Below are 19579 nucleotides of genomic sequence, written 5' to 3' on the forward strand. Positions count from 1 at the left end.
AAAAAAAAAGCTACACACCAATCTTCTTCCAGAGTCTTTCTCTGCCTCCATTTTTTTAGGAGAGTTCACCAATTAATTGTCAACACTCCTGCCCCCTGCATTTTGGCGGAGGGGGGAAGGAGGGAAGACCAAAGAAAACAAACCAGAAAATAAATAAATAAAGCAAGCCAGAGCCGAGATCTACAAAGTTTTGCACCAACACTTAAGCAGATCCGTTTGCAAAGTCCTAGGAAACCATTTTCAGCAGTTGTGGGGGGGGAGGCGTCGACGTCATAATCCCCGGAACGTAAACATTGTTGCCGATCGCGCTCGGAGCCCGCGGCCGGGCTAGTAGCGGGAGGGGGCACTCGGCCCGGGATGGGGGCGGGAGGGGGCGGCGGCCCGAGGAGGTGTGGGGCGGGGAGGGCGCCCGGGAGGCACCGGGCGCCGTTAGCGCCCTGGCATCGCTGTTTTGTTGTTGGGTCACGAGTGCGCCTCTGCACGCAGGCGCCGCCGCCGCCCGGGAGTTGTGTGCAGAGCTGACTTTTGGAAGGGCTGAGTTGCAGGCGGCGGGCGCATCCCGGAGATGGCGGGGCAGGGAGGAAGGGAAGGAGGGAGGGGGTGGGGAGGGAGGTGCAGATTTGCACGGCTGGCCTCAGCGGGAGGCGCGGAAATGCAAGCCGAGCCTGCTGGAGTGAAAGCCCCCGGGGCCTGGCACCCCCGAAAACGACCTCCCACCTTAATCCCTGCCCCCATCGCCCATGGCCCCCATGGGCGACCCCTCTTCTTCCTCTTCCTTCATTTACCCCACCTCGTTACCTACGTGGCTGACCCAAATTCAAAGCATTTTGTGTGTGTATATATATATTTTTTCTTTTCTGCTATGTCTTTTTTTTTGGGGGGGGGGGGTGGAGAAATCCTCTCTAGAGCCGTAAGCGGATCGGCCACACGGAGGAAACATTTGGGGGCTCAGGAAGAAATTAGCGCAGCTCCATACCTGTACGGACTACATAACTCTTAAACTACTGGACTCAAAGGATCCACATACACACAGGTAACAGGAAATACAGCCAGACCAAAGCCTTTTCAGACCCGAGCAGACCGGAAGACGTTGCCTTTCATTCATTCATTCTGCCCGCGTCTGTGGAGTCCTTTACTAGGCGAGAAGCCCTAGAAGAGAAGTTGGACATTTTTTAAAGGTCCCTGCGCTCTCCAAGAAGAGGAAATAGATGCTCAGGAGTGAACTACCGAGAGAATCGGATCTGGCGCCTCCTAACGCAGCTGGCAAAAATGCGAAGGGTAAGCCCTTATTGGCGGGTTACAGGAGAAATGTCGGTGGAAAGGTGCAAGGCGCTGGGATGGGGCCCAGGGAACTTTGGGTGCACCTTGATTAATCCTACAGTGCTTCTTGGCGGCGGTATGGCCACCCTCTGTATATAAATATGGAGTGTCATTAGATCTGGGTATACTTACCTGTCGACATACCTAGTTCACTGTGCCCACCTCCCAAAACTAGAATGGTAAAGGTGTTGTCCTGTAAGTTCATCATGAACAACAGTCTGGTCGACTTTGATTGTGAGAAAAAACTGGCCCTGAACATTCTTCCAGCCCAACTAGGCCCGATCTTGAAGGTAAAGATCGTGATGAGATAACAAGGCACCAGGGCTACAAGAAAGGAGCCTTATACCTGCTCATAGGTGGCTTTGCAAAAAGAAAAACTTCCCATACTTTTTTATTTTTACTTCTTTCCTGAATCCTGTGGGATAGTTGGAGCAGATCATTTTGCAGATAGGAAACTGAGGCTCAGAGAAGTTTTGAATCTGGTTGATTGCTCTACCCTCATATCCTCCTCATGTCAACACAGTGATCAGACAGATAAGTGGAGAGGAAGTGGCTTCCCCATCAGCGATCAGATGTGAACCATCAGCTCAGTGTTGGTCACCCTATGAGACAGCTCCCCCCTCACTCACCTTGAAGTTTCCTTTCCTATCTTTCTGTATCTTTTTCCACCCACCCTCCAAAGACTACTCTTTGAAGTTTGTTTTAATCCAAGTCCACTTAACTGGCAAACATCACAATTTTTTCCAAACTGAAATCGCCCACCTTGTCTTAATGGGGGTGGGAAGGTTTTTGCCTTTAGCCTGTGTCTATTTTATTTGCTTCTTTCACTCAAGAACCCTTTAAGGTAAATAGTTTTGCAAATAAGGAAAGTGCGATTCAGAAAGGGGAAACCAATCCCCCAAGATCACACAGCTTATAAATGGGATTCCTGGGGCTCAAACTGGAGCCTGCCTCTGCCATCACATCCACTTTTGGATACTGACCCTCTTAACTGCTCCCACATAATGAGATGAGGAAGTGAAGTGAAGTCACTCAGTCGCGTCCAACTCTTTGCGACCCCATGGACTGTAGCCCGCCAGGCTCCTCCATCCATGGGGATTTTTCAGGCAAGAATACTGGAGTGGGTTTGCCACTTCCATCTCCAGTGGGATCTTCCCTGACCATGCAGTGGGCTGGAAGGTCATGAGTTAAGTGCAGTAAAGCAAAAAGTGTGAAGCAAATCACTTAGTCTTAATTCTCCTTTCCTCACGAAGACCTTTCTGTCTCCCCATGTGGTCGGTCTCATGGTATCCCAAAAAGCTGGTGTCAAGACCCGATGGCAGACACCTTAGTGTAAAAACAGTTAAGTCCATATATCACCCGGTTGGGGAGTTCCTGGCCTGTCGGAGTGGGAAGGGGTTGAGTAGTCACCTAATTTAATCCCGTCCCTTTACAAACTGCCAGGAAACCACAGACCAGAGAAAAGAATGGGCCAGCCAGGGGTTTGTTCCCCTTTGACGCCCCCAGAGTGCCTACCCTGCCGCCTGGTCCTAAGTGGTCACTCCATAAATGTTGGGCCCTTGATGGATCACCTTCCTTAGCAATATTTGCATTTTCCCTTTATCAGTAATTGGCAGATGAAAGGCTTTGTCCTCCTGTTGAAAGAATTCCAGGCATTTGGTCAAAGTGGGGGGAGGAGGTTATGTTGGGCCAAAGGGGGAAGGGCCAAGACCCTTGAGCTCCTTCCCTGGCTAATTGTCCCAGAGGAGTGGACTGTAGGTGAGAGAGGGAAGGGAAGCTTAAGGTGATTCCCCAGGAGAGGGTTTTTGTTTTGTTTTGTTTTGTTTTGTTTTTATCTTGCAGGAAAAAAAAGACCAGGCCAGTTGTATTTGAAACAAAGTAATAATGACTTTTGGACCTTCTTGCTCATTCTTACAAAAGGCCCAGTCAGATCCTGGCTGTGTTGGCCCCATTCATTCATTTCTTCATTCATCATAGGTTGATTGAGCAGCTCCGTGCTCTAAAGACTTCAAGGATGGAAAAATCAGCTCCGATTGTACCCTCTTCCTCCAGACTGGGCAAGGGGTGGGCTGCCAGCTTCCCAAACAAGTCAGGAAGGACTGATATTGGATGGAACCCCCAGAATCTAGGATTTTTCACACTGTTAGAAACTGAAGCTGTCATATTCATGTATCATTATAATAACTCCTGATTTTTGAGAGCTTACTCTGTCTTTGAGCAAAGGCTCTCACGTTTTGCTATCTCTTGGAATCCTCATCAAAGTTCTCTGAGAGAGGGTCTGTAATTGCCCACTACAGCTGAGGCTCAAAGAGAGGTCAAGTCACTTGCCCACAATTTAGGGCTGCGAAATAGCAAAGACAGGTTTTGAATCCTGGGCTGGTAGGAATCCAGAGCCCAGAGGCTTCCATCTAGTCATTCCTGCAGGGCGGCCCCATAGAACAAAAAGATGGAAATGTTCTATGTCTGTGCTAACAGAGGAGCCTCTAGCCACATGTGGCTGTTGAGCACTGTCCAAGAACTATTTAATCAGTTCCCCAAATTTCAGAATGAAATGTGAATAGTGGGATTAAGGAACTAAATGCTGAATTTTATTTAATTTTAATTAAATTTAAATAACTATATATAGTATCTCTCTTACTGGACCTTAGAGTACAACCTTAGAGTACAATCCAGAATTTGTCTTGCGGGGAGAAGGTCAGGAATATCTACAAAGGTTTTCTAGAAGGAGCCATCTGTGCAACATGAATAGAGTGTTAGTGCTTAAACCACCCACTCTGTGTGCCCGCTAAGAGCATGGCACCTTAGGCACCTGGGGATGCCAGCAAGATATAAAATTGTCCCACCTGCCCAGATCTGACGAATAAACTTCTCAGGTACAGATGACTGGTGACAGAGCAGGAAGCCTTAGAAGTGGATGACTACTTCCTGATATATATCTGATAGTCAGACTCAAACAAAAAGATGCACTGCATTGTAGCCCTGTTTGTAATAGGAAAAGATTAAAAATGATCTGAAAGTTGGGGAACTGATTAAATTATTCTTGGACAGTTTGTATGCCCAAGGAAATGCTATCAAGTCATTAAAAAGAACAAGCTAGCTATATATATATCTATATATATATGCATACATATATATTATGTATATAGGGCTTCCCTGGCTCAGTGATAAAGAATGCAAGAGATGTGCGTTCAATCCCTGGGTCGGGAAGATCCCCTGGAGAAGGAAATGACAACCAACTTCAGTATTTTTGCCTGGGAAATCTCATGGCCAGAGGAGCCTAGCGGGCTACAGTCCATGGGGTCCCAAAAAGAGCTGGATACGATTTAGCAACCAAACAATAACAAACTCTGTATATACTGATGTAAAATGATTTCATGATATCCTTACATTAAAACAAAACAAGGTGTAGAATAATACCAAACTGTGATGACCACTTATGTAAACCAGAAAGAATATATCTATATCTACATTTTTTTATATGCACGAAATTTTCTTTGGAAAGAAATACAACTTTTAAATGGGGAAAAGAACTGGAAAAGACAAAAATACTTTTTCTTTGGTACAGTGTAAAATCTTATAAGTGTAACGCTTATAAGCGTTCGTGTTGCCTGATTTTGAACCTTATAGATTTCATTTTATATGTTGTGTTATCTTTTGAATTTTATACTATGCATAGTGTAAAATTGTATGTATTACCTACTCAAAATTGAATTTCACTTTATTTGTGATTTTTGAGCCTATGAGTTTCAAAATCAGGCAAATCTAAACCAAATGAATATTATTTAGTTATACATTCCTAAGTGGTAAAGCATAAGTAAAAGCAAAGGAGTGATTAACAGAAAATGCAGGAAGAAACTCGCTATGGGCTAGGGAATGTGAACAGTGAAAGGTAATAGTGATTTTCTGTTTCTTAATCTAGGTGGAGGACACCTGATAAATTCTACTGTATTTATGAAATGTTCCACTTTCTAAAAATTGTTTTAAAATTGCTTTCTTTCTCTCCCACTCCTAGTTTCTCCTCTCCACACTCCCACCCCCAGAAAACTTAGTAAGTCCCTTGGGTATCCTCCCAGAAATGGTTTATGCTGTTACAAAACCTCTACGTATATTTTCTTTTATTATTGTGTCACACAAATATACACACTGTCCTTACCCTTCCTTTTTCATTTAATATAATCTTGGAGTTCTTTCCATATACCATCTGTAGAACTGCCTCATTCTAAAATATTATTTAAGGATGAGATAAATCTGAATCATATGATACAGAAAAATTCAAGATTGGTTAAGAAACATAATAAGTCACAGAATAACCTGTAATGATCCCATTTATGTTAAAACAAACTGTAATGTATAGACATGCAAAAGAGAGAAACAAAGAAAGAAAAAGGCTTGAATAGAACAACAAACCATTCATTGTTTGATCACTTTTGAGGAGAGGACAAAGTTTTTAGGGGGTTATATAGAGTCTACACTTAATTATTTGCATTTTTTAAAACCATTGTGCCCTGTTAAATTTATCAGATATTTCAAACATAAAGGCATAGAAAATAAAATATAAATAAATATAGGAAGAACTTGTGTATCTAGCATCTCCATTTGCCAAACCTTAGAGTTTTGTCATATTTGGGGTCACTTTTGCAATTTAATAAGTACTCTGGGACAACAGACCACACTATTACAGTTAAAGTGATTGTAGTTCCCAGAGACTTGTGTTTGTTTGGGGTTTTATTTGGCTCCTCAGTCCCTGTGGATTGCAATATCTGAGTAAGAAAAACCATGGCCAGATTACACATGGCCTGAGTGTCAGGCTTTGATCCTTTGAGGAAGACAGGTTTGTGCCTAGAGTTCTACATATTATAATATCTCTTCCTTTCTGAAGATTGGAAGGAAACTTGGAAATAACAGGTGAGTTAATCAAGGGGTTAACTCCAGGAAGAGAGTCATAAAAGTTCAAAGATACTTTCAAAACTTGCATCTTTGGATTTATGGACAAGCATGTTAACCAATGGAAATCAAAATTCTGGCATTACTTCATCATGCTAAATTGTCATTGGCTGCCAATCTCTGAGGGCTGGACCGCCGGGCTGGCAGTTAACCCTTTCAGGGACGATCATGCCCTTTACATTCATTTTATTTTGAAAGATGAAGCAAGGACAGATGAAAAGCTTAGAAAGGTCCCCAGGCCTTCAAGCTCCATCTTTGGTTCTCACCCCAGAAGAAAGAGTTTCACCCTGCAGAGGAACACCCGGGGACAAATTTTCTGGAGAAAAGTTTTGAACTTTTAAAGTGTGGAATCAGCTGACCTTGCTTAGTAAGAGGAGAGGGGAAAAGAGAGGAGTTTGATTCACTTTTTGTGCTGTCAGAACAGAGACCAGAGTTGGAGAGATTCCATTAATCTTACAGAGCAATCAGTCATTGAGAGGATTGAATTGCATTTCCTGCCCAAAGATGTAGAGACAGATGACCTTTGCAGCAGCTCTCAGACCCCCAGTTCACAGCTGGAGAGAGGATGTGTCAGCATTTACTTAGGGTCTCACCCTGCCCTTTGTTCAAAATTCAAATTCTTTTTGTGTTCAAGCTGCTGCGTGGTTTTTTGTAGTTGTTGATGCTGCTGATTTTTTTTTTAACCTCCCACGTCTTGTAACTTATGAGAAACAAACTCTGGCTGATGATAATAACTGGAGGTGCCCCAGAGAGGGAACCAGAACAGATGAGGGGGAATTTTAAGAGAGACCATTGGGCCTTTTGGTTTTCATTTACTGCCCCTTCCTGGGCTCCTTGAATGCTGCAGGCTGAACTGGATGGAGCCAGAAATCCAGCAAAACTAATAATAATGCTTCATGTTTACATGGCTCTATTACCAAAAAACAGCTTTTACATGCGTTACCTCATGTAGGAGGGAAAAAAAAACAACAACAAACAACTTCTAGAATGGAAGCATTTACATAAAGGAACATTCTAAATTCCCAAATGTCATGAGCTACATGACTTGGACCAAGGACCCAAACTGAGCCTCAGTTATCCCATCTGTAAATGGGGGTGAGGGGGACTCATGATACCAAACGTTGAAGAGTTCATATGATGATTGAATGAGCCAGTGTTCTGGAACAGAGTGGTCAGTAAACGGTGTGTCTTCATTAAAATAAAGGCAACCACCTGGACTTCATAACCCTAACTAGTTGTGGAATCAAGAAATTTAGTTTGGGGACTTCCCTAGTGGTCCAGTGGCTAAGACTCTCTGCTACCAATGTAGGGGGCCAGGATTCCATCCCTGGTCAGGGAACTAGACCTTGCACGCTACAACTGAAAGGACTCCACAGGCCCCAGTGAAGATCCTGTGTGCCGCAACTAAGACCCAATGAAGCCAAATAAAGATTTTTTTAGAAAAGAAGAAATTTAGTTTTCCCCCAGGAGGAAGGCAGCCTGAGATGAAGGCATCAGCCCTGGTTTTCTCTCCAACATTCTTTCTGTCCCCAATAGGTCTTCTTCAAAGTCTGAACACACCAAACTACTTTGAATTCTTTGAATAAACCTGCTTTCTCTCCTCCAGACCTTTGCATATTCCGGTCCCCCTACTCAGAACACTCTCTCCTGGCAGCACTCCTCCTCTTATTTGTAACATAATAGTTCTTATTTATTCTCCTGGAATCAGACTGGATGGCTTCTCTTCCCTCATTCATTGACGTATCTTAAAGGTAGCACAGTGCCAGCACCTACTCTAAAATAGTGTTTAATGGAAGTCCGGCATCCCTTACATGCCTCTCCAAATCCCCAAATTCCTCCTCTTCCAGAAAGCTAGGAATGAAAGTGCTAAGATCTTCTCTTTTCCTAGCGATCCATAGTATACCACTCTTCACAGATAGAATCAGTGGCTTTTTAACTCTCCTTGAAGTGGCATTCAGTAATTCACCAGTTCTTCACTGAGTGCCTCCTAGATTCGTCCAGAGTGGACTTTATAGGAAACACTCCTCCTCACCCAGCAACACCCATTCATTGCTCCTGTGCTGTGCTCAGTCTCGTCCAGCTGGATTGTGGCCCTGCCAGGCTCCTCTGTCCCTGGAATTTTCCAGAGAATACTGGAGCGGGTTGCCATTTCCTACTTCAGGGACTCTTCCCCACCCAGGGATTTTGAACCCTCGTCTCTTAAGTCTTCTGCATTGGCAAACACGTTATTTACCACTACCGCCACCAGGGAAGTCGTGTTCATGGCTGAAAGCAGGTCTTTCATGCCAGTGACGTTAGTTAGGATGGTCTGAAACAAGACCATTGGCTCTTAGCCTCAACCTGAAGAGAGAAATCTCGCCAGTTGCAAACTGAGAGCAGGTGAGTTGGCCCAGTTTACCTTAACACAAACCCTTTCTCATCCAGAACACTTCTCACAATTATAATATACTGCTCATGCATTAATGGTCTACTGTCTGTCTCTTAACGAGTCTCTTAATGAGAACCTTCTGTAATAGCACAGGGAACTCTACTCAGTACTCTGTGATGACCTAAATGGAAAGGAAATCCAAAAAAGTATGGATATATGTATATGTATGGGCTTCCCTGGTGCCTCAATGGTAAAGAGTCAGCCTGCCAATGCCGCAGACATGGGTTCAATCCCTGGGTCAGGAAGATCCCCTGGAGAAGAAGAAGGCAACCCATTTCAGTATTCTTGCCTGGAGAATCCCATGGACAGAGGAACCTGGTGGGCTACAGTCTATAGGGTTGCAAAGAGTAGGACGTGACTAAAGCGACTGAGCACCCACGCATATGTGTATATATAGAACTGATTCACTTTGCTGTGTAGAAGAAACTAACTATACTCTAATAAAAAAATAAAGAAATGCAAATAATGTCTGTCTAGTGGAACCCGAAGGTTATGGGTTTATGACCCTGTTGTACAGTCATCAGTTTTTTATCTAATTTAGCAGTCTAATAAACTAATAAATTTGATAACCCACCCCCACCCCCAAAAAAGAAGGAAGTCGCTGAGACTGACCTTGGTCTTACTCGCTGCTTATCCTCAGCCCTCATGGCTTGGCTCATAAAATATACCCACCAAACGTTTGTTGAATGAATGAATGAATTCTGCAAATTCCACAATATGTCTGTTTTCAGCTTGAGCAACTAAACCTTAAGGTGTACCTCTTTGGAGAAAATGCAAGGGCTCTAAGAGACCCTCTTGAAGTGTAACAAACAAGGCTGTGGCCTGGGGGAGACAGTGCTCTGTATGCTTTTCTAGCTCCAAAGCCCACGCTCCCTTCTGTATTCCAGACTGCCTCCCAGGCTCAGGGTTCATGACATCTGCTGGGCAGAGACTGAGTCACAGGGCCACCTAGAGATAGAGGACTAGCTAGAACAACACCCGGCCCCTGAGGCCTGCAAACAGGTATTCCGCCCCAGGCCCCAGACCCTCACCGTCTATCTGGAAGGCCCCTCAAGCTAATAATGCTGGGAGAGGAGGCCTATTTGCATGTGAGTGTGGCTTAGGGAGGGTGTGGTAGCACTCTGTCATTAGCCACTTTCTAGATCTCTTGATGGCCTGGAGGCTGGAGACCTGGGGCAAAAGGGGGCAGGGCACAGAACCAGTTGTGGGGGCAGGGCTGATGGGTCTTTGGGTCACCAACAGCTCCCCAAAGAGCTTGGCAGCCTGGGTCTTCTGCTCCTGATTTCTAAAATTGACTTGTCAGGCTGAGCCTTGACTTCAGTCTCAGCATCAGCAGCTCCCATAAGCAATCACGTCTGCCCTGGGCAAGGCATAGACACTTGAGTACTGACTGCTTTGTGAGTCCTCCACTCACCTGGCCCAACTTATTGACCTGCCAGACCTTAAACTCTTGGAAGAAAGTTTGATGCTCCTGGGACCTCCCTGATGGTCCAGTGGCTAAGACTCCATGCTCCCAATGCAGGGGGCCTGGGTTTGAGATTCGCACACTGTCACTAAACAGTTTCACGTGCCACCAGGAAAATCCCTCATGAAGCAAAAGAAGAAGAGGAAGAAGAAAGTTTGATGCTCCTTTTGTCTCCAACCCTACACACTCGGTAGGTACACAGTAAAAAGTACAGGATGGGTTCCTATGTTTTTCCAGAATTCTGACTTAACCTATGAGCTGTGTGCCTTTGGGGAAAGTGACTTCACCTCTCTGAATCTCATTATGACTTGTACAATGGGAAAAATAATAGATCATTGAGGGTATGAGATGAGATCATGGAAATACCCTCATAACACTCTGTATTTCATTATTCTGCTTCCATATGCTCTGTAGCACTGATCACTTTTATCACATAGTTTATTTCTTTATTTTGTTTCATTTTTTTCTCCTCCCTCTAGGATGTAAATTCTGCAAGGCAAGGGTTTTATTGTTTCATTTGCCTCTGTACTCCCAGCCCTGCAAATAGAGCTTGGCCTGTTGTAAGTTCTCAGTATTTGTTGAATAAATGAATAGAGGGATATAAAGTGATTAGTTGTCAATAAATGCCCTATGGTGGTATCAATCATTAATTATCATTGTGATTAAGAACTCAGTCTCTGGAATCTAATTGAAAGCAGTGTAGTTGGAACAGGGGAAGTTTTAACATCACAGTAGGAGGTTAGGTGCTCTGGCTGAGAAATCCTGTCCACACCATTTACTAAATGTGTGACCTGAAACAAGTGATTTCACCTTCTTAAGTTCAGTTTCCTCATCTGTAAAATAGAGGCAATACTACTACCTCCCTTGTATGCTGTGAGGATAGGATAAGATGGTAAATGCAAAGCACTTAGTGCGTGGTACATAGTAAGTGCTCGATAAACAATGGTCATCAGGGACTTACCTAGTGGTATAGTGGTTAAGAAGTTGCCTGCCAATGCAGGGAACATGGGTTTGATCCCTGGGGAAGATTCTGCATGCATCAGGGCGACTAAGCCCAAGAGCCGCAACTGCTGAGCCTAAGTGCACCCTAGAGCCTGTGCTCAGCAATAAGAGAAACCACGATAATGAGAAGCCCAAGTACCACAACCAAGAGCAGTCCCTACCCTCCACAACTAGAGAAAGCGCACACACAGCAACAAAGACCCAGCACAGCCAAAAAAAAAAAAAAGTCATCATTACTCATTATAGTAACATTCAGACTGGAAATGACTTCTGAGCCAATTAAATAGTTCTAAGTACTTAGCTCCGAAGCACTTAAAACAGGTAAGGGTCCAGAAAGCTCAGTTAATGTTTATTAGACTTTAGTTGCTCAAGGAATGGGATTTTGCCTAGTGTACCCTGATATTGGCCCCCGGTAGATGGCAAATAATGTTAAAACATGCTGAAAATTTTACACACTGAGCTCCAACATGAGTGAGAACAAAGAATATCTATTAGAATAATAATCAGAACTTACCTGGTGGTCCAGTGGCTAAGACTCAGCGCTGCCAATGCAGGGAGCCCAGGTTCAATCCCTGCTTAGAGAACTAGATCCCACATGCCACAGCTAAAGATCTTGAGTGCTGCAACCAAGACCCAGCGCAGCCAAATGAGTACATAAATATTCAAGAAAGAAAAAACAGTAATATCAATTGCTTAGTGTGTGCCGGGTATGGTGTTGGGTGCTAGAGCTAGAGTAGTGAGCTGAAATAAACATGGTGGTCATGACTTTCAGACTAGTGAAACTTAGCAAAAGGGAGATTGTACCAACAGTTGCACAGACAGAGGGAACATCACAACTGCTAAGTGGGTCACAGCAGAGAAGTATATGAGGCTTGAGCTGTATAATATGGGTGGGGGGAGGAGGGGGTTGACCTAGCTTGGGGTTGAGAAGGAAGTTAGGGAGCTGGTCCAAGGAAGTGAGGCACAGAACTGAGCTCTGAGGCAAGAGTTAGGCTGAGTGTGGGGGAAGTGTTCTCAGCAGAGAAAAATAGCAGATGCGAAGTCCTCGTGATGGGGGAGTACATATGGGAAAGGAACTGAAAAAAGGCCCGTATGACCCAAATGTAATGAGCTGAGGATGAGGGTTAGGGATGAAATAAACTGGAAAAATAAGTAGGCACTTCAAGAACTAATTGAGGAGCTTTCCTGGTGGTCCAGTGGCTAAGACTCTGAGCTCCCATTGCACGGGGCCCGGGTTTGATCCCTGGTAAGGAAACTAAAATATCACATGCCTCAACTAAGACTCAGCACAGCCAAATAAATAAAAATCTTTGGGGAAAAAAAAAAAAAGAACTAACTGGGCAATATCTGACAAAACTGAAGGAGTGGGTAGCCTATGATCCTGCAGTTCTGTGCTAGGAACATTCTAGAGAAACAGACACAAGTGCACCAGGAAGTATGACCAAGGATGGTAACCTCAGCCGAATTGTATGCAATCTCGGAAAACTTGGAACAACTCATGTTCATAGACAGGGGAGTGGACACATTGCAGGTATGTCTTTCTTGGGTTCCTCAATAAACAGAGTCTGAATCAAAAGTCTGCAGGACTACTTTGTTGGGGAGTGCATTCCCAAGGAGAAAGACTGCAGAAAAGTGGGAGTGAGGCAGGGAAAGAGTCAAGTGAGGGTACCAAGGAGAGGCCATAGTTACCATGGCAACTCAGGACAGTTCTAGGGAGAGGAAGAAGGCAGAGGAATTATCTTCTAGCTCCTGATCAAAGGTTTGCCCCACTGGGGTGTAAACACCCTCCTTCTTCAGTATTACCCATGTGTGAGTACCTAGGTGGTCCTCAATATCACACAGGAAAGCCCCAGATAGAGGCTGTTTGTCCAGAGCCCACACAAAATCAGTCAGTGTGGTAATCAATGGTTAGGATGAAAAAAGTAGCGAAAGGAAATCACCCAAGATGGGAGGTTAAGGGCTCTGAAGAAGCCTGTGGCCTGCACCTTATAAGCTGGAATCTATGCAGCAGTGAAAAAAAATGGCCTTGAGCGTTCCTCGTGTCTACAAGATGACTCTGACCAGAAAATATTGAATCACATGACAAGTTGCAGAAGTAGGCACAGGCTAAAGTTCTGAACTTTGTATAAATTTCAGAAATGGGCCAAAGTAAACAATATATAGAAAAGCAATGGAACACATAGAGGATAAAGGCCAAACTGAGGAAAGGAGTTACTTCTGGGGAAGGAGGAGGAGGAGACTGGGCTGAATGAGAATTTCAAAGAGAAATGCTGGTAATGTTAGGGTTCTTTTTGTTGGTATTGTTTTTTTTTTTCTTTCTCTCCTTTGTTAATGGTACACTTCACAGATATGCATGTTGTGTCATCCCTGTGTAGGGGCCACGCCAATCTTTGTATTGTTCCAACTGTAGTAGACTGCACAGTTTTTTAAAAAGAATTTATTTATTTGGCTGTGCTGATTCTTACTTGCAGCACCTGGGATCTAATTCCCTGACTAGGAATCGAACCCAGGCCCTCTACGTAGGGAGTCTTGACCACCGAACCACCAGGCAAGTCCCATATTAACTATTTCTTACCAAAATAATTGGTTCGTTATAAAAGCTATCTTTGTATATTATAAATGTTCTAGATTAACCAATCATTAAATGTAAGATCGCAATAAAAGATGAGGAGAAAATAGTGACTTAGTTTTAATAAAATTTTATTTATTTGGCTGTGCCAGATCTTATTTGCAGCATGTGGGATCTTTAATTGCAGCATGGGGGATCTAGTCCCCTGACCAAGGACTGAACTCAGGCCCCCTTCATTAGGAGCTTGGCGTCTTAGCCACTGAACCACCACGGAAGTCCCAATATTGATGTCTGAAATTATAATCTAAAAAGAAGAGAAGAATGTCAATGAGGGGGGCATAAATGTGAATGTACTTAATGCCACAGAACTGTATGCTTTATTTATTTATTTTTTTTATTAGTTGGAGGAGAACTGTATGCTTTAAAATGATTAAAATGGTAAATTTTATATATGTTTAACCCCTATTTTTAAAAAAAATAAAAGGGAAGGAAGGAGGGATGGAAAGTGGCAGATCAGGCAAAGCCTTGCGATTATGGTGAGGATTTGAATCTTTAACAATTTCTACCCATTGTCTGAACTTTTATAAGAATAGATTTATATAGTAGTCCATGCAAGGAGTTATACCAAGGAAGGAGACCAAATCCTTCACTGATAACTGGAAAAGTCAGGCCAAATAGGAGGGTGGGTCACCTGTCAGGGGCCTCCAGCTCACTGCCAGCAGCACCAGAGTTAGGACCCAGCTGCTGCCCTCTTGCTCAGGGTCTGAATGAAGGAACAACTTCCAGTAGAGGATCAGCAATAATCAGACAAGAGGCAATGACTGAGCACATCATACAGGCAAAGTCCTTCCTGGGTGCCCAGGAGATGGACAGGCAAGTGAGTGACGGGTCCACCTGACCTTCAGAAAGCTAGTTCCCAGGTGAGACGATAAGACTGGTAAAGGTACCCACAAGTACAAGGTGATAAGGGGGCCCCTTTGCACTCTGAACACACCCACATAATAGCCTTATCTTTCCATGTTAGAGTTATTTATTTATAGGCATTTTAGCAGGAAGACTGGGGGCTCCTTGAGGGCATTCATTGATACAGGCACTTATTGAACTACTGTGTACACAGGCACTGATTTGGGGCAGCTGGTATATAGTAGATGTTTGATAAATGTACATTGCCTTGCATTCCATCATCACTCAAATGCTTCTTTTTTTTTTTTCTTTGCTGCACAGATGTGGGATCTTAGTTCACAAATCAGGAATTGAACCCCACAGCCCCTGCAGTGGAAGGCAAAATCTTCAACACTGGACCACCAGAGAAGGCTCTCAGATTTGTTTTAAAAAACTTTTTGCTAGTTGCTGTTACAGAATGGCTTTAAAAGCAGAGACATCAGGGAGCAGTTTACTGCAGACCTCTCGGCAGGCAATGGTAGCCTGGCTAAGATGGAAGAGGCGATGCTGGCCACAAGAGCTGAGATTTTAAGAAAATGTGGGTTTCCTAATGGATTAGATGTAGTAGGAAAAGGGCACAGTGAGGGGAAGCAAGGACCCAGGGGTGACTCCTAGGGTGAGCAGCACCCCAATTTCCCCTTCTCTAGGGTCTCTGGAGAGAACCACAGAACCGCATTGCACTTGACAGTCTGTTCCTGGGATGCTGGGCATTTTTATGTGATTAGGCTGGAATAGTTCTCTGGGAAATAAATGCCCTCAGTCTAAAAGGCTTTTACAAGCCAAGGCAGGGGATTAAAGGCGGCCAGGCTGAGGAGAAATTCCAAGGTCAGGAGACAGCTGGGCATGGAGACTTTTAATCTAAACCTTAAACGTTTTTATTTTTCACTCCCTGAACCCAGGGTGTCACTTTAAATACGTGTTTGGCAACATCGGCTGTTCTATTTTTCTTTTTAATTATACAAAAAGAGATCCTGGAAACAGCTCAGCCCCCAGGCTGGGGGAGGCGAGGAAAGTCTGGCAACAGTTGGAGGAGGCAGACACCAGCTAAAAATTGAGTGGATCGAAGTCCCTTTGAAGGCGAATGGAGACTCTACCCTGAACTCAGTGGGGGGAGCCCTGACTCAGGGTTTCTAAAAGGAGACTGACAGTCACCAGCTTAGCATGGAGAGATGACAGATGGACAAATCTGCAAGATAAAAATATCACTAACACTAGCATGGCTCTCGTACCTTGAGTGTCTTCCCAGACCTCTGTCCTCCTCCTTCCTTTCATCCTCTGAGCAGAAAACACTTAACTAGACAATTCATTCACATTTACAGGCTACTCCCTACTATATGCTGGACCCCGGATTCAACTGTTTGTATGTGTTATCTTGGGATTTTTTTTTTAATATATATTTGTTTGTTTGCTCCAGGTCTTAGTTGCAGCACATGGGATCTTCCATCTTCATTGTGGCATGTGCGAACTTTTTCTTTTTTAAGATTTTTGTTGTGGACCATTTGTTTTGTCTTTATTGAATTTGTTACAATATTGCTTCTTTGTTTTTTTTTTTTAATGTTTCTTTCCTTTTTTCTTTTTTTGCCCCAAGGCATGTGAGATCTTAGTTCCCCCACCAGGAATTGAACCCACTCCCCCTGCACTGGAAGATAAAATCTTAATCACTGGACCTCCAGAGAAGTCCCAGCATGCAAACTCTTAGTTGCAGCAAGAGGGATCTAGTTCCCTGACCAGGGACCGAACCTGGGACCCTGAATTGGGAGCTCAGAGTTTTAGCCACCGGACCATCAGGGAACTGTTGATACCTTGTTTCATGCAGACAGCAGTGTTGTGAGTAGATAATCATACATATCATTATCCCCATTTTCTAGATGGTGAATCTGAGACTTAAAGAGATTAAATATAACTCCAGTTCCCCAGTGTTGGGCCTGGCCTTGTTTGCCCTCAAATCCATTCCTTGCCCTTCCTCTGTTTAGCTGTGTATCACTGGGAGGCCAACCTCTGCAGGCTGCCAAAAGAGCTGACTTCCTTTATAGATCGACGAATGGGAAGCAGAGATAGGAGCCTAGTGGGCGGGAAGAAGGGAGAAGCCAGGGTTTTTCTCCCTCTCTCTGTCTCCGGAAATAGTTCCAGGAGCAGCTGCATTTCCTGTGTCTCTACCTCCCACCAGACAGTGCCACTGTGGGTCCAGCTTCTACCTGGGGATTCCAGTCCTTCCTGAGTACCAGAAACACCACCCCCTGCCTTTATCCATCCAACTCCAGGGGTGGTGCTGACCTTCCTGCTGTTGCTAATCTGTAGGTTCTTCACCCTCCCCTGTTTGCCTGCTTCCATGGTTCTTCTATTACCTAGGAAGCGAATGCATACATTCCCCTATTCTAGTGTCTGCTTTTCCTGCTTGGATTCTCACTGATTTTCTACCTTTCGTGAATAGTCACCATCTAGCCAATTCATCTGGTTTGGAATGACACAATTCTCTTTCCTTGAGCACAGGACATCCCACAAAACGAAAAATAGTAACCACCGTTTATTGAGCATTATGCCAATTGCCAGACAAATGTTCTTTCGTGGAACACTCATAGCAACCCTTTCTGCCAAATCCCATTAGTTACTATCCCCATTTGACAGGTGGCGCTCAGAGAGGTTGAATTGCTTGCCCAAAGGAATACAGTTATAAACCGACAAAGCCAGGATTTACATCAAGGGGCCCCTAAACCCAAAGTCTTCGACTTTATCTAATCTCGGCTGACATCTTTTTGTTGTTGTTGCTTTTAATTTATTTGGCTGTGCTGGATCTTAGTTGCAGCATGTGAGATCTAGTTCCCTGACCAGGGATTGAACCTGGGTGCCCTACATTGGGTTCATGGATTCCTAGCCACTGGACCAGCAGGGAAATCCCTCTGGGGACATCTTGAACACACTTGCAACCCCATGATAAACCCATTAGGACTCAAGTCCCTTGGGTGACTAAAGATCCCTCCTCAACTCAGTCCAGGGTACATATATGAGCTTTCCTAGTGTAGGGCTTCCATGGTGGCTCAGATGGTAAAGAATCTGCCTCCAATGCAGGAGACCTGGGTTCAGTCCCCAGGTCAGGAAGATCCCCTAGAGAAGGGAATGGCAACCCACTCCAGTATTCTTGCCTGGAGAATCCCATGGACAGAGGAGCCTGCTGGGCTACAGTCCACGGGTTTGCAAAGAGTTGGACATGACTGAGTGACTAACACATACAGACACACAGGGCTGCTATAACTATCACAAACTGGACAGCCAAGAACACAGAAATTTATTGTCCTATGTTTTGGGAGGCCAAAAGTCTGAAATCAAGATATCAGGAAGACGGTGATCCCTCTGAAGTCTCCAAGGAAAGATCTGACCCAAGCCTCTCTCCCAGCTTCTGGAAGCCCCAGACACTCACTGGCTTGTAGATGGCCATCTTCACCCTGTGTCTCTTCATATCATCTTTTCTCTGAGACTCTGTGTGTCTAAATCTCCTCTTTTTATAAGCACACATCATACTGGATCAGGGCTTACTGTAATTAAATGACCTCATTTTAACTTGGTTGCCTCTATAAAGACCCTGTTTTTAAATAAGATCATGCTCTGAGGTACTGGGAGTTGGAACTTAAACATCTTTTCTCGGGGGGAGGGACATAATTTAACTCTTAATAGTCCTTGATGCGGGTGCTCTCTCTCTACAGTGTGACCGAGTTGGTCCTGTTTTTCTATTTTTGGTGGCTCTGAGAAGCTTGCAGAATCTTATTTCCCAGGCCAGGGATTGAACCCAGGATCATGGCAGTGAAAGTACTGAGTCCTAACCACTAGGTAGCCGGGGAACTCCCACTCCTCTTTTTCTAATGAAGAAGGCTAGATTTCCAGGAAGACCCTACCTGTTTAAAAGATTGCGATAACTTCCAAGTCATGTTTGTATTCCAAAATTTTTATCCCAACATCCTACCCCAAAATATATAGAGGGACGTAAAGCACCTAATATAGCCAAACCCATTTTGAAAAAGTAGGACAAAGTTGAAAGACTTAACCTATCTAACTTCAACACTTATTTTAAAGGTAAAGAGTCGGACACGACTAAAGTGACTTAGCAGCAGCAGCAGCAGCAATCAAGAGAGTGTATACTGGCATATTAGAAAGTAGAGCAATGGAATAGAATAAAGAATCCAGAAACAGACACTCACATATAGTTGTTTGATTTTTGACAGAATGGTCCATGCGTTTCAATGGGGAACTGGCTTCTTGTCTTTTAAAGCTTTTAAAAAAAATATTTATTTGGTTGTGGCTGACCTAATTGCAGCATGCAGGATCTTCAGTGTTGGCACGCAGGCTCTAGTTCCCCGACTATGGGTTGAGCCTGGTCCCCCTGCATTGTGAGCATGGAGTTAACCACTGAACCACCAGGGAAGTTCCTCTAAGGTTTTATATATATATATATATATATTTATTTATTTATTTATTTGGCTGCACCGGGTCTTGCTTGTGGTATGTGGAATCTAGTTCTCTGACCCGGGATCAAACTCAGGCCCTCTGCATTGGGAGCACAGTCTTAACCACTGGACCACCAGGGAAGTCCCAAGGCTTTTTTTTTTTTTTTTTTTAATTTTTATTTATTTAGGCTACTCTGGGTCTTTGTTACTTTTGCCCTGGCTTTCTATGGTTGAGGTGAGCAGGGTCTACTCATTGTTGCTCTGCCCAGACTTCTAATCATGGTGGCTTGCTGGGGAGCATGACCTCAGGGCTCAGGGACTCAGTAGCTGTGGCGCACAGGCTTAGCTACTCTGTGGCATGTGGGATCTTCCCGGACCAGGAATTGAACTTGTGTCCATCGCTGCACTGGCAGGTGAATTCTTACCACTGTGCCATCAGGGAAGTCCCCTCTAAGATTTTGTAAAACTCTTGT

General features: G+C 44.2%; 1 protein-coding gene and 1 long non-coding RNA gene across 4 annotated transcripts in view; one reads left to right on the forward strand and one right to left on the reverse strand.

The window, feature by feature from the left end:
• KDM2B (lysine demethylase 2B) overlaps positions 1-773 on the reverse strand; it is a 115088-nt gene extending 114315 nt beyond the window's left edge. For 2 of the 3 annotated variants that reach the window (XM_043901905.1, XM_043901904.1), the window contains exon 1: positions 19-340. In XM_043901905.1, the coding sequence (XP_043757840.1) occupies positions 19-51 (33 nt within the window). In that variant the 5' untranslated portion in view covers positions 52-340. Of the gene's footprint in view, positions 1-18 lie in introns of all 3 variants that reach the window. The other variant, XM_043901909.1, reaches the window with a different exon arrangement.
• Positions 773-15873, forward strand: LOC122693928. The gene is made up of 2 exons (XR_006341063.1): positions 773-1278; positions 14953-15873. It is a non-coding gene; the product is annotated as an uncharacterized LOC122693928 (long non-coding RNA).
• The last annotated feature ends 3706 nt before the right edge of the window (positions 15874-19579 follow it).

This window comes from Cervus elaphus, chromosome 5 (assembly GCF_910594005.1).
Source record: "Cervus elaphus chromosome 5, mCerEla1.1, whole genome shotgun sequence".
Taxonomy (NCBI): Eukaryota; Metazoa; Chordata; class Mammalia; order Artiodactyla; family Cervidae; genus Cervus; species Cervus elaphus.